At 40.9% G+C, this 15,720-nt stretch overlaps 1 protein-coding gene across 1 annotated transcript; it reads left to right on the top strand.

Moving 5' to 3' along the window:
* The first annotated feature begins 12,947 nt into the window (after nucleotides 1-12,947).
* Nucleotides 12,948-13,988, top strand: LOC132035044 (uncharacterized). The gene has a single exon (XM_059425363.1). The coding sequence runs from the start codon at nucleotides 12,948-12,950 to the stop codon at nucleotides 13,581-13,583; it is 636 nt and encodes a 211-aa protein (XP_059281346.1). The 3' UTR covers nucleotides 13,584-13,988.
* The last annotated feature ends 1,732 nt before the right edge of the window (nucleotides 13,989-15,720 follow it).

Raw genomic sequence — 15,720 nt, 5'->3', positions numbered from 1 at the left:
TGAATAGTATATTTGAGATTGAGGTGTTTGATTGTTAGGGTATAAACTTCATGGGGACCTTCATTCCGTCAAAAGGGAACAAGTACATCTTGTTGCGGTTGATTATGTATCAAAGTGGGTGGAAGACATTCCACTCCCAACCAATGATGCGAATGTGGTTGCTAGATTCTTGAAAAAGAACATCTTCACACGTTTCAGGACCCCGAGGGCCATCATCAATGATCAAGGTACGCACTTGCAACAGGTTATTTGAAAAATTGTTGGCTAAGTATGGGGTTAAACAAAAGGGGGCGACTGCTTATCACCCTCAGACCAGTGGTCAAGTTAAGGTATCCAATCATGAAATCAAGCAAATTCTTGAGAAGAAGGTGAGTGTTAATTGAAAGGATTGGTCACTAAGGCTTGATGATTCTCTTTGGGCCTACCGAAATGCTTACAAAACTCCTAGCGGAACCTCTCCATATAGGTTAGTTTTCGGTAAGTCAGGCCATCTACTTATCGAGCTTGAGTATAGGTGTCATGACCCACCTAGTGGATCGAGTAGGCACCCACACTAACTCCCTGATGGGTAGACCCTTCCCCTATTCAATATTCAATTCAAACATATGAAAAGTAATTAGAAAGAATTAAGCAGTCTCAAAATATAACTAAACTACTAAGTGCGGAATACTAATACATCATTCTCGGAATACACGGTTTGAATCAGTACAATACTAATAAGTCTGAAGACTACAAGTCTGACATATAAATATTGTCTCAGAAAATTGGAAAAACAACTGAAGATAGAAGAATCACTTAAGCGGCGGAATCCATCATTTGCTCACGATTTCAACTCTGAAAATGAGCCTCGGGATAACTCACGAGGTGCAGAAGAGGAACCTACTACGAACTCTGCACTCAGAAACGAGTACAGCAAGGTAGTATCTATACAAACACCACGTACTGGTAGGTATCACATGCCGACAACAATTAGTTCATATATATATACGAAGAAAGAAATCGAAAGGTAGACAAGCAAGCAGTCAGGTGCAAATCACAACACTATCCAAGATCAGGAATAATACACATGATATAAATACCATAGCCGAATCAATGATATGGATAAATGAAGTAAATGAGTGCATATGCGATGCAATGAAATGCACTAGCCAATTATCTGTCACCGTACACACATGCTACGAATGAAAATCCTCCTTGGTAGTCATGACCCATGGGGGACTTAAGAGTCCATGTACCAGTCACTCGGCACACAACCCAGAGATGACTTCCACAATACTAGCCACTCCTCACACAACCCAGATGAGTGTTATATCAACCTGTACACAATCTTCCACTCCAGTCGCAATCTCGGATGTTTTCTTTCTCACTTATCATCACAGAGCGTACCAAGTCACAGTTCATATCAATAAATCATGTAAGATGTGTATGAATGCTAAGCATGATATCAATATCAAGTGTAAATCATAATCAAGATCTCATTCGTGCTATTACATGAGCACACATCACAATACTGATCCTAAAACATTATCATTTCCTTTTCTGATGATAAGTGACATGATAAGTGAGAGATGAATGCATCACAAACGCAATATAGTAAACAAGCGACGAGCCCAACACATCACACATGGAGACAAAACAAATCACTATAACAAGGCGACAAGCCCACATAGTCTACAACTATACCAACCTAAGAGTATCCATCCCAATTTCATATTGGAAGGCTTAACATTATTTTCCCGTCATTAACTAACTCCTACATATGCTTCACTAATTGGAGTCTAACCGAAAGGTGAGCCGTAACCTACCTCGATGCCAAGCTGGTGCCAAGGTCTAGTCATTATCAAAATCTAAGTTAGAAGCAGAGATAAACGATACCCATATTAGTATACATTTATTTAAATCGAAAATCAACTATAGAAAAGAGGGAAATCAGACCCACGAGGGTAAAACGGGAATGTCAAGATTGGAAATGGTAACCCAACACTCTAGAAGCTCAATTCCACTCTCCAATTGCTAATTAAACTCAATTATTGATCAATTTAATCATTTAAGAGAAAACCCCCAAATTAGGAATAAACCTTAACTATTCAAAATCAATTCCTCAATCCAAGTTAGAGATTCAAGCTTATTACCAACTGATTCACGAAATTCCATGTTTAGACTAGCCAAATTCATCAATTAAACTCATATTCATAGCCTAAGATTCAAGTATCAAAGTTAAGGTTGAAAACCATCTTCTCCAACTAGTCTCACTAGTTTCCACCATAGATTCTAGCTTAGGAAGATAGATAAACATAATACAAGGTGAAAGAAACTTACCTAAGATGAAACAACTCTGAAAGCTCTTCAAATATCCCTTAAGTCACTTAGAGATTTAATTTTGGGATTGGGAAAAAAGTGGTTCGAAATGGCACATTTAAAACTTTCTAATTCAGCGACATTCGCTCCCGCGGACCGCCTCAGTGAAGAATCATTCGCTGGGGCAGATCTTATTGAAAGTATATGCCTCGCGTATGCAGGCCAGGCCCTACTGAGCAGACCCGCAGATGCAACTTAGTCTCGCTGTGGCGAGACACCAGAAACTAGCAAAATATGATTTTCACTAAGTTTTCCCTGACATCCCTCCGCAATACAAACCAGACATGCAAACATATGTAAAAACATACCACGAACTTACTGGTGACCTCGAAATTCCCAATGAAGGTATATTTGACTGGGTCAATCCCCGAACGGCCAAAACTAACTTTCCAACCAATGGTACAAAACGGTCCCGTATGCCTCAGGAATCGAACCAAATACCCCTACCAAGTCACAATCGACCCTCCGAACCTCACGGAATCGATGGAATTCTGAAAAAGGTTCGTTTACCCCAAAGTCAACTCTTGGTCAACATTTTTTCACTCAAAAGCTCTAACTTTCTCAAATCATTTTTAAAAAGTCACCCGATGACCTCTAGAACCGTGTCACCCATCCCCGTGAGTCAAAATCATACCAGCAAGGCTCGAGAAAGGGTCAACAGGGGTGAAGGGGTCAAAAGTGTTATAGCGACCAAGCAAGTCATTACATCAGATACCAATTAAACAATCTTTCATCCTCAAATGATAAAGAAAAGGAACAAAGGAAAAGTACTTGAGTCGGTAAACAACTGGGGATATCTAGTTCACATATCGGACTCGGTCTCCCATATGGCCTTCTCCCCGGACGGTGCTTCGGTCGCCTCCATGGCTATCTCCTTCGAACTCGGCTTTCTCACACCGCTTATCCAATGTGGCTATAGGCGCTTTCCTCGCCAAAAAGATTCTCATCGAGCAAAACTAAGTCCCAACGAATGATATAAGAACTGTATGAATGGTACTTTTTCATCATGGAAACATGAAATACCGGATGAACACTTGACAAGCCTGGTGGCAAAGCTAACTCATAAGCCACTGTGCCAATACGACGGAGAATCTCAAATGGTCCAATGTACCTCGGGCTCAACTTTTCTTTCTTCCCAAATCGCATGACACCCTTCATGGGTAAAACCTTCAGAAGAACCTGCTTACCCTCTATAAACTCCAAGTCCCGAATCTTTCGATCCGCATACTCCTTTTGCCTGCTCTGGGCTGCCGGAAGCTTTTCTTGAATCAACTTCATTTTGTCCAAGGACTCCCTCATCTCACCTCGAAAACATCAACCACCCAATCGGATAACGACGCCTCCTACCATATAAAGGCTCAAATAGTAGCTGTTGTTGTACGCAAACTCTGCCAATGGTAAGAATTTGTCTCAATAACCACTAAATTCAATAACACAAGCTCTCAACATGTCCTCAAATACCTGAATAGTCCTCGCGAACTGACCATCGGTATGTGGGTAAAATACGGTGCTAAGATCTAACTGAGTACCCAACTCCTTTTGCAAAGTCTTCCAGAAATGGGAGGTAAACTGAGTACCTCGGTCTGAAACAATAGAAATAGGAACCCCATGCAATCGCATAATCACTCGGATGTAGATCTTGGTCAACTTCTCTACATTATAAGTAACCTGAACTAGAATGAAGTGTGCAGACTTAGTCAACCTATCCACAATGATCCAAATCAAATCAAATCTGCCCAAGTTCTTTGAAATACCTACAACAAAATCCATGGCTATCTTCTCCTACTTTCTCAAGAATGGGCATCCTCTAAAGCATACCGCCAGGTCTCTGGTGCTCATACTTAACCTGCTGGCAATTTAAACACTGAGCAACGAAATCCGCAATGGCTCTCTTCATCCTATCCCACCAATAGTACCGTCTCAACTCCCGATACATCTTAGTAGCACCTGGATGAATGGAATATCTGGAACTATGATCTGTTTCCAATACCAAACGAATCAGACTACCCACACGAGGAATGCACACACATCCCTTGATCCTCAAAACTCTCTCATCATCAAGCATTGCCTTCTTGGCCTCACCACTCAACATTTTATCACGAATCTTGCATAACTTAACATCATCAGACTGTTGTGCCTTAATCTGCTCCGAAAGAGATGACTTCGCCTTAACACATGATAACACCCTGCCCGGATTCAAAATATCGAGTCGCACAAAACTGTTAGCTAGAGTCTGATCCTCCATGGCTAAAGGACGCTCCGCTGGAATCAACCGAGCTAAACTACCCATACTCAATGCCTTTCGGCTTAACCCATCAGCTACCACATTAGCTTTTCCCAGATGATAAAGAATAGTGATGTCATAATCCTTAAGTAGCTCAATCCATCTACGTTGTCTAGAATTGAGATCCCTATGATTGAACACATGCTGCAGACTACAGTAATCGGTGAACACCCCACCATGGACCCTATTTATGTAACGCCTCCAAATCTACAAAGCGAAGACTACTACTGTCAACTCCAAATCATGAGTAGGGTAGCTCTTCTCATAAATCTTCAACTGCCTAGAAGCATATACAATAACCTTACGCTCTTGCATCAACACAGCACCCAAACAATACGCGACACATCACAATAAATAGAAAAATCCTTACCCTTCACAGGTAATGCTAAAATCGGGGTTGTAGTCAACAAGGTCTTGAGATTTTGGAAGCTCTTTTCACATTCATCGGACCACTGAAAAGGTACCTTCTTCTGAGTCAAATGAGTTAATTGTGAATCAATCAAAGCAAACCTTTTCACGAACAGACGGTAATAACTCGCAATTTCTGGTATTTCGAACTCGATCGGCTGAAACCTCGCCTACTGAAGAAAGCCTCGATCTTCTTGGGATCGACCATAATCCCATCCTTTGATACCACATGTCCCAAGAATACCACAGAATCAAGCCAAAACTCACATTTCAAAAACTTAGCGCAAAGCTTCTTTTCCTTCAACAATCCAAGTACAATACTTAAATGACGATCATGATCTTCATTACTTCACGAATACACCAAAATATCATCAATGAAGACTATTATGAAGGAATCCAGGTATGGCTTGAAGATGCCATTCATCATTTCCATGAAACCTTTTGGGGCATTCTTAAGCCCGAAAGACATGACAAGGAACTCGTAATGACCATAAAGTCCGTAAGGCGTCTCGAATATCACTAGAAGCCTAAATCTTCAGTGGAGTAGACACATGAATAGGTACGTTAAAAGCTAGGTCCTGAAGCCATATCGACCAATAGAATGATAAGTAGACACAGAAAGTAGATCTTGGATCAAATAAGACTAAAGCTACCCGGTGACAAACGAAATGATTTTGTGATATTGACGTCTTACGCCTCGGCTCGGCTTTGCCCGGAAAAATATAACAATGGGCACCACCACGGCGCTGCGACGATGAGCTCCTTCTCTATGAGCACGAGAACCACCGCCTGGCTGATATCTACCCCGAAGATAGAGAACTACAAGGCTGTCGGAGCTTGCCTTATGGCATACTAGATAAACCCCTGGATTACTTGAAGATCTTAAGTCCTATGGGCACTGGAATCTGAAACTCTCTTGGGCCCCACTCGTCTCGACCGCAGGCCTTTCTTTGCTTGATGTGCCCGGTATCGCCGTATCATGTAAGCTATGGATGTCGGGGACTAAAATATTGAAGTGAAGAACCGGTATAACTTGGCTCCGATCTGTGGCGAGATAAGAGCCTCTAGAAACCAACCCCGAACTATACCCACTCTTCCTCGAAGAACCATCAGAAGATGTCTGGAGTGTTGACTGTATATGGTGGCTGGAATGCGGCTGATAAGTCCTAGATGATTGGCCCCCACCTCTAGAAGCTGACCCACTGTAACTACCATACCGACAGAGCTTCTTATCACTACCCCCACCATGGGCTCGGACCCTAGCTGACTCAACACTCGCAGCATGGTCTACCACTGACTGAAAGGAAGCACCTATGGCGATAAGCTGAAGACACGCCACATGTAATGGAAGTACCAGTCCACCCACGAATCTCCTGACCCTCTCGGTCTCAGTAGGAATCAACTGTGTAGCATAGCGTGCCAAAGAAAGGAATCGAGCCTTGTACTCAGCTACGGACATGCCCCTCTGCTGTAGATGGATAAACTCATCTCTCCTCTGGTCCCTCAGAGTACGGGGAACGTACTTCTCCAAAAAGGCCTAGAAACCGAGCCTAAGAAAGTGAAGGCGACTTTAATAACCCAATTTTAAAATAAGGGTTATTTGGTAATTTAGCCTAAAGAGATTAATAAATAAATCAAAAACGAAATTAAAAAGGGATGGGCCAAGCCCATTCTCTTATTTTCGATTCTTTACTCACGTTTAATAGAATAGTAGGGCATTAGAATATTCTTGTTTTGGAACGTAAACAGAGAAACAGCAAACAATTTTAATGAGGGTTGAAGGGGGTTGGCAACAACAATAAGGAATACATTAGCCACTATTTTGGGTGATAAGCTTCAGGTATGTATTGCAAAAATTTGTATGTTCTTTTCATTAATTTTGGTCAATTAGTAATGATGGCAAGATGGAATAGTAGGAATCAATGATTATGCCATTATTGGCAGTGGTGATAAGGCAATAAAATATTGGAGATGGAATAATTATATTGAAGTTGTGAGATTAAGTTTTAGAGAATGTTTAAGTTTAAGCCACTAGTGGCTATCCGAAACTACTGATATGGCACATTATTTTATTTCTATTTTGGATTTGGTCTTAAATTGTTCATACACATTTGATTATTATTGTGGAATATAAGTATTAATATATTGTACAGAGTACTCACTAATTAGGTTGGAACGATGATGTTGAGATATTGCATCTTTAATTCATGGTCTAGAGTGTTAGATATTAAGGTGTAGTTCTAAGCTTGCAAGTTGATCCGACCAGCATAATTGACATCGTTAATCAATATTTTGCTTAGATTGAGGTCATTGGAGGTCGTTTGGTTGGTGTTCTAGACGTTGCAAGGTTGGGAAACTTATCGTTAGCAAGGTAAGTGAGACTTTAAGCTTTGGGTACTTGCTTTTCAAAACCCATTTTAAAAATATGTTTTGTCTGCCTGGTCCATGTGTTGGGGTGAGTGTGTGATTGGCAGAATCGGTGGTCCTTGACGCCAACCGTATATACTTTATTTTCAAATACTCTAAAACTCTCTCTATAAATTGTTTTGTGATGTGATACGGCTGTGAGCCATGATATTGGGGCATTGTGTATGCTTCCCTTAGCATTGTGTATGCTTCTTGATGATCTTGGGGCATTGTGTATGCTTCCCTTAGCATTGTGTATGCTTCTCGAGCATTGTGTATGCTTCTTGACATATTTGGCACATTGTGTATATTGCCGTGGATTCATGGTGTTGATTAATTCTTTAACTGCCACTTATGACAGTTCGTAGTGTAAATTATGTTGAGATATATAATATACTTGATAAACAGTGGTTTGGACCTTGGTTGCTATTATATAATGATATATTCATGTGCATAATATTTTTTATGCTTGTTGTGTGTTTGTATTTTCTAATACTTGTTCCAGGGGTATTTAAAGTGGCGGGTCGAGGATCTTACTGAGTTATATTTATGTATAACTCACCTCATCCTGGTTTATGTCCATACGAATCAGATACTGTCATTGAGAATGAGGCTGGTAGTTGAAGATTTCGTGAGTGGGTTTTGTTGCTAAGGTGAGCCACCGCATTGTTCGTGGAGGCAGCCATTTTAGCTTTATCTAGTTTACTTCTAGTTATTTCTTTTATATTTGGGTTTACATACCCGACATTCAAACTCATTTAACTCTGTTAGATGCTCCATGGTCTTAGCGTGGAATTTGGGCTAGTGATTCTTTTATCTTAGCGTTGGTTGGCTTTCATTAGTCGATAATGGATTTGGTTGATGACTATTTCGTATTTTATTATTAATAACGTTGATGGACCTGCACTTCTTTTCTTTTAGTGCTTTCGTAAATTATTATTATCATATATGGTTCTCCTAGCGGGTGGTGTTTGCTAGGTGCCAATCACGTCTGGGCGGGTATTTTGGGACGTGACAAAGTTCATGTATCGGGAGCTTAGGCTTTAAGTCCCGGTCATGGAGCGTTGTTTAGTTGAGTCTTGTTCATGGGTATGTAGGCGCCCATACTTATGACCTTAAAGCTACCATGAACATCTATATATATATATATATATATATATATATATATATATATATATATATGTTCGTGCGTGAGTTGAATCAAGTCTAACCTAGTAATATTTATTTGTTTCACTCATAGAGATAGCTAAGAAATGCGTCATCTTCATTGCTTTACGTTAAATGTGGTGCTATAAAAAGTGCTACCCACATGGCGGTGGTAGTAGACGAGCTAGTACTCATCGACTAAAGCTCGGACTTACAGGACTCGGGCCACTCCTCACCCTTAAAGTATGTGAATGAGGATCAACCCCGAGTTGCGTCAAAGCAAGTGTAGGAACAAGTTGTTCAGAACACTCCACCGGCACCAGCTGTTGCACCTACTATTACTTTGCCCGCAGATGTGGTGACCAGATTATTAAATATGTTGGAGGCATTGACGCCTAATCATAGTGGACTTCCAGGTCCTCAGGCTACTTCACAAGCACAAGCTCAAGTTTAGTTGAATGTTGCAGACTAATCGGATACACCTCAATTGGCCCCTCAACAAAGTTGTCCAAATTGGTACAGATGGTGGCAATTTAAGGAGTTTAAGAATTTCATGGATCTTAAGCTACCGGAGTTTGATGCTTCGCACTTTAAATCCCTTATCGAGCCTCGAAGTTCATTGATCGCCGTGAAAAGATATTGTCTACGTTGGGGCTGAAAGAGACCCGTGGTGTGGAATTTGCCACTTTCTTATTCTCAGGGTCTGCAGATTCTTGGTGGATTTTGATTCAGAGAGGTAGACAAGCAACGTTACCACCTATTACTTGGTCAGAATTTTTAGCACTGTTTAAGGACAGATTTATTCCATTAAGCAAGCAAGATGACATGAGGCGTCAGTTCAATAATCTGGCGGTGGAACTATGACCATTACGTAGCATGAGGCCAAGTTTACAGATTTATCCAGGTATGTGCCTTTTTTGGTTAAGGATCCGAGAGAGAAAGTGAGACGATTCGTGGATGGACTTGAGCATCGCTATCATGGTCCTGTAGTACAAGATGTGCGATATGGTACCTATTCAGATGTAGTTGACATGGTACGCTCTCTGTTACGATTCCTATCTAGAGATGGACAAAGTTGAGCATGAAAGCAAAAAGCCACGTAACACGGGTGGGTTTAGTGGTGCTCTATCTGGGGGCAAGAGTGGTTTTTATCGTGGGTAGTCCCGGACCTACTCGGTCGAGAATCGGTGGTGCGATCTTCTAATGGTTTTTCGGCTAGACGGGGTCGGCTGAGCGGATGCGGAGGAAGGATAGCGAACTCGTATCGGCCGGGTTATCATCCGAGGTGTTCTAACTGTGGTAGAAATCACAGTGGTCGTTGCTTTGGGGTAGATGGGGCTTGTTTTACTTGTGGTGAAAAGGGGCATATTGCTAAATACTATCCTAAAGGAAATTCTGGTGCTAGTGGAGCTACTACACAATCGCAGGGAACTACTACAGCTATACAGGCTCAGATTCGGCCAGCTAGGGCCGCTCCGAGGTGCTCGTGGATAGGGTGCTCAGGTTGCTCAGGGAGGGGGTGGACCGTCGAGATTCTTTGCTATGACCAGATAGGATGTCGAGGCATCTAATGCAGTAGTCACAGGTATTATTACTATCGGTTCTCATGGTATATATGCTCTTATTGATCCCGATTCTACGTATTCGTATGTATCTCCTTCTTTTGCTATATTCTTAGAACGAGGAGTCGAGTCCATTAATGTACCATATGTGGTAGAAACCCCGATGGGGGAGAGTATATTAGTGGATAGAGTTTATAAAGATTGTGTGATATCGTTCGGGCGGGGATACCCGTAGTCGATTCTATGTGTGTTACCGATGTCCGCTTTCGATGTGATTATGGGCATGGATTGGTTGGCATCATGTTATGCATTGGTTGATTGCTATGCTAAGCTTATACGTTTTAATTTTTCTGGAGAACCTTTAGTGTGGAAAGGCATGACTCCTGTGACTCAAGGAAAAATAATATCTTATGTAAAGGCACGCCGAATGATTAATCATGGGTGTTTGGGTTTTATTGCTACCATTCATGATACTCGAGCGGAGAATGTTACTATTGATAGTGTTCTTGTTGTTCGCGAATTTGCGAATGTGTTTTCCGAAGATTTACCCGGCCTACCCCCGATGAGAGAAATCGAGTTCAGCATTGATTTAGTTCCAGGGACTCAACCTATCTCTATTCCTCCATATCGTATGGCTCCAGCTGAGTTGAGAGAACTGAAGGCTCAACTCCAAGAGCTACTTGATAAGGGGTTCATTAGGCCTAGTATATCGCCTTGGGGTGCGCATGTGTTATTTGTGAAAAAGAAAGATGGCACGGTGAGAATGTGCATTGACTACAGGCAACTAAACAAGGCGACGGTCAAGAATAAGTATCCATTACCTCGTATTGATGATTTGTTTGATCAGCTGCAGGGTGCTACTCATTTTTCCAAAATTCACTTGAGATCAGGTTATTATCAGCTGAGAATCAAGATCGAAGATATCTCCAAGACAGCTTTTCGGACCAGATATGGGCACTTTAAATTTTTGGTGATGTCCTTTGGGCTGACTAATGCACCCGCAGCATTCATGGACCTCATGAATAGGGTATTCAAGCCATACTTAGACCATTTTGTGATTGTGTTGATGATATTTTGGTCTACTCTCGGAGTGAGGCTGAACATGGACAACACTTAAGAATTGTTCTACAGACGCTTAAAGAACGGGTGCTTTATGCCAAGTTCTCAAAATGTGAGTTCTGGTTGGGCACCGTTTCCTTTCTAGGACACATGGTGTCCCGAGATGGGATTCAAGTTGATCCAAAGAAAATTAAAGCAGTTCGAGATTGGCCTCAACCCACTACTCCCATAGAGATATGCAGCTTCATGGGACTAGCTGGATATTACAGAAGGTTTGTGGAGGCTTTCTCGAAGATAGCCGCTCCATTGACACGTTTAACTCAGAAAGGTATAGTATTCCAGTGGTCAGATGAATGTTCAGAAAGTTTTCAGAAATTAAAGACTACATTGACTACGGCTCCGATTTTGACCTTACCTACTGATGAGGGTGGTTTCACCATTTATTGTGATGGATCTCGAGTCGGGTTGGGTTGTGTCTTGATGCAAAATGGCAAAATGATAGCTTATGTGTCTCGACAACTAAAGAAACATGAGAAGAATTATCCGACTCATGACTTAGAATTGGCCGCAATTGTATTTGCACTCAAGATCTGGCGTCACTGTCTTTATGGTGAGCTATGTGAAATCTATACCGATCACAAGAGTCTACAATACATAGTCAAGCAAAAAGATCTGAATTTGAGACAGCGACGATGGTTAGAGTTACTTAAAGATTATGATCTTACTATTTTGTATCATCTTGGTAAGGCGAATGTGGTGGCAGACGCCTTGAGTAGAAAGTCTATGGGAAGCTTGGCCTGATTTACTGCTGAAGAACGACCTATGGCTAAGGATATTCAGGCATTGGCCAACCGCGGAGTTCGGATTGATCATACAGTGCAGGGCAGGTTACTTGCAAGTACGGTGGCACATTCATCCTTAGTGGGGCAAGTCAAGGCTTGCCAATATAAAGATCCCCGTCTTGCTAGACTGTGAGATCGAGTGCAAAATGGGGGCGTTAATTCATTCTCTATTGATGGCGAAGGCGTGTTACGTTGTCAAGGTAGACTATGTATTCCTATGGTGGGTGATGTGAGGCAACTAATTCTTGAAGAGGCTCATAGCACGCAATACTCTATCCACCCAGGTGCTACGAAGATGTACCAAGACTTGCGTGGATTATATTGGTGGAAAGGTATGAAGGCTGATATTTTGAAACATGTGACTAGTTGCTTAAATTGTCAGCAGGTTAAATATGAACATAAAAAAACCGGCGGAGTAATGCAAAATTTAATTATCCCAGAGTGGAAGTGGGAAAGAATTGCAATGGATTTCATAGTTGGGTTGCCGAATACTTTCAAGAAACATGACTCAGTCTGGGTGATTGTGGATAGACTCACAAAATTCGCTCATTTTATACCAGTTCGGGTTACTCATACTGCAGAGCAGTTAGCGAATATTTACCTCCGTGAGATAGTACGACTTCATGGTATGCCTATTTCTATAATATTTGATCGAGGTGCAAAATTTACTACTGAGTTTTGGAAGTCTTTTCAGAAGTCTTGGGTTCACAGGTCGAGTTGAGTACAGCTTTTCATCCGCAAACTGATGGACAGTCTGAGCGGGTTATTCAGATTTTGGAGGACATGCTTAGAGCTTGCACGATCGATTTTGGTGGTCATTGGGACGATCAGTTGCCCTTGGCAGAGTTTGCTTATAATAACAACTACCAATCGAGTATATAGATGGCGCCGTTTGAGGCTCTATATGGTCGCAGGTGTCGTTCACCAGTTGGATGGTTCGAACCGAGCGAAGCACAACTATTAGTTACAGATTTGGTTCAGCAAGCCTTGGAGAAAGTTACATTGATACGAGAACGACTTAAGACAGCTCAAAGCAGACAGAAGTCCTATGCAGATAAGAAAGTTTGTGATGTGGAGTTCATGAAGGGTGAAAAAGTCTTCTTAAAAGTTTCACCTATGAAAGGAGTTATGAGATTTGGTCGGAAGGGTAAGCTAAGCCCTAGGTATATCGGTCCTTATGAGATTTTGGATCGAATTGGGTTGGTGGCATATAGACTTGCTTTACCTCCGAGATTGTCTGCTGTTCATCCTGTATTTCACGTGTCTATGCTAAGACGATATGTTGGTGATGATAGCCATAAGATTCAGCCAGAGGATGTGGAGCTCGATGAGAATTTGACTTATGAGGAGGGTCCAATATCTATTATTGATAGGCAAGTGCGACAATTGAGGTCGAAAAAGGTAGCTTCAGTCAAAGTGTTATGGCGTAATCACCCAACCGAGGAGGCTACTTGGGAGTCCGAGGCGGATATGCGAGATAAATATCCTCATTTATTTGACGCGACAGGTATGATCTAGATCCGTTCGAGGACGAACGTTATTTTAAGTGGTGGAGAATGTAATAACCCAATTTTAAAATAAGGGTTATTTGGTAATTTAGCCTAAAGAGATTAATAAATAAATCAAAAACGAAATTAAAAAGGGATGGGCCAAGCCCATTCTCTTATTTTCAGTTGCTGCTCACGTTTAATAGAATAGTAGGGCATTAGAATATTCTTGGTTTGGAACGTAAACAGAGAAACAACAAACAATTATAATAAGGGTTGAAGGGGGTTAGCAACGACAATAAGGAATTCATTAGCCACTATTTTGGGTGATAAGCTTCAGGTATTTATTGTAAAGATTTGTATGTTCTTTTCATTAATTTTGGTCAATTAGTAATGATGGCAAGATGGAATAGTAGGAATCAATGATTATGCCATTATTGGTAGTAGTGATAAGGCAATAAAGATTGGAGATGGAATAATTATATTGAAGTTGTGAGATTAAGTTTTAGAGAATGTTTAAGTTTAAGCCACTGGTGGCTATCCGAAACTACTGATATGGCATATTATTTTATTTCTATTTTGGATTTGGTCTTAAATTGTTCATACACGTTTGATTATTATTGTGGAATATAAGTTTTAATATATTGTACAGAGTACTCGCTAATTAGGTTGGAACGATGATGTTGAGATATTGCATCTTTAATTCATGGTCTAGAGTGTTAGATATTAAGGTGTAGTTCTAAGCTTGCAACTTGATCCGACCAAAGATAATTGACATCGTTAATCAATATTTTGCTTAGATTGAGGTCATTGGAGGTCGTTTGGTTGGTGTTCTAGATGTTGCAAGGTTGGGAAACTTATCGTTAGCAAGGTAAGTGAGACTTTAAGCTTCGAATACTTGCTTTTCAAAACCCGTTTTAAAAATATGTTTTGTCTGCCTCGGTCCATGTGTTGGGGCGAGCGTGTGCTTGCGAAATCGGTGGTCCTTGACGCCAGCCGCATATACTTTATTTTCAAATACTCTAAAACTCTCTCTATAAATTGTTTTGTGATGTGATACGGCTGTGAGCCATGATATTGGGGCATTGTGTATGCTTCCCTTAGCATTGTGTATGCTTCTTGATGATACTGGGGCATTGTGTATGCTTCCCTTAGCATTGTGTATGCTTCCTGACATATTTGGCACATTGTGTATGTTGCCGTGGATTCATGGTGTTGATTAATTCTTTAACTGCCACTTATGACGGTTCGTAGTGTAAATTGTGTTGAGATATATAATATACTTGAAAAACTGTGGTTTGGACCTTGGTTGCTATTATATAATGATATATTCATGTGCATAATATTTTTTGTGCTTGTTGTGTGTTTGTATTTTCTAACACTTGTTCCAGCGGTATTTAAAGTGGCGGGTCGAGGATCTTCTCGGGTTATATTTATATAAAACTCACTCCTTACCGCATGTCCATGCGTATACTTCATTGAGAACGAGGCTTTGGTAGTTGAAGATTTCGTGAGTGGATTCATATTCTTTGAGGTGAGCCACCGCATTGTTCGTGGAGGCGCCCATTTCAGCTTTATCTAGTTTACTTCTAGTTATTTCTTTTATATTTGGGTTTACATGCCCGACATTCAAACTCATGTAACTCTGTTAGATGCTCCATGGTCTTAATGTGGAATTTGGGCTAGTGATTCTTTTATCTTAGCGTTGGTTGGCTTTCATTTGTCGATAATGGATTTGGTTGATGACTATTTCGTATTTTATTATTAATAACGTTGCTGGACCTGCACTTCTTTTCTATTAGTGCTTTCGTAAATGATTAAGGGTATGATATATGGTTCGCCTGGCAGGTGGTGTTTGCTGGGTGCTAATCACGTCTAACTGGTATTTTGGGACGTGACAACGATCCAGCTGGCCGGCAATTGATGAAGGACCTTCACCAAGTCTTTGCGTCCCCACGCAACTGAAACGACGTACAAATTACTGTTCATTTTTTACCTCATTTTTCACATCCTTAAAAATTATCCGGAACTATGTCAATATTGGGCTTATATTAAAGCTTGTATTTTAAAATGACATACTTGGATTTTATAAAAAACGGGTCTATGAAAGAGTTTTAGACGAATATGCAGTTTGACAAAGTTGAGTATTTATTTTTATGGCTTAAGTG

This window comes from Lycium ferocissimum, chromosome 10 (assembly GCF_029784015.1).
Source record: "Lycium ferocissimum isolate CSIRO_LF1 chromosome 10, AGI_CSIRO_Lferr_CH_V1, whole genome shotgun sequence".
NCBI classification, from domain to species: Eukaryota; Viridiplantae; Streptophyta; class Magnoliopsida; order Solanales; family Solanaceae; genus Lycium; species Lycium ferocissimum.
Note: the sequence above shows the minus strand (reverse complement) of the source record. Positions and strands in the feature narration are given on the sequence as shown.

What these genes read in the sequence shown, in the direction of transcription:
- LOC132035044 (XM_059425363.1), top strand. Translation starts at nt 12,948, where the DNA reads ATGGCGCCGTTTGAGGCTCTATATGGTCGCAGGTGTCGTTCACCAGTT.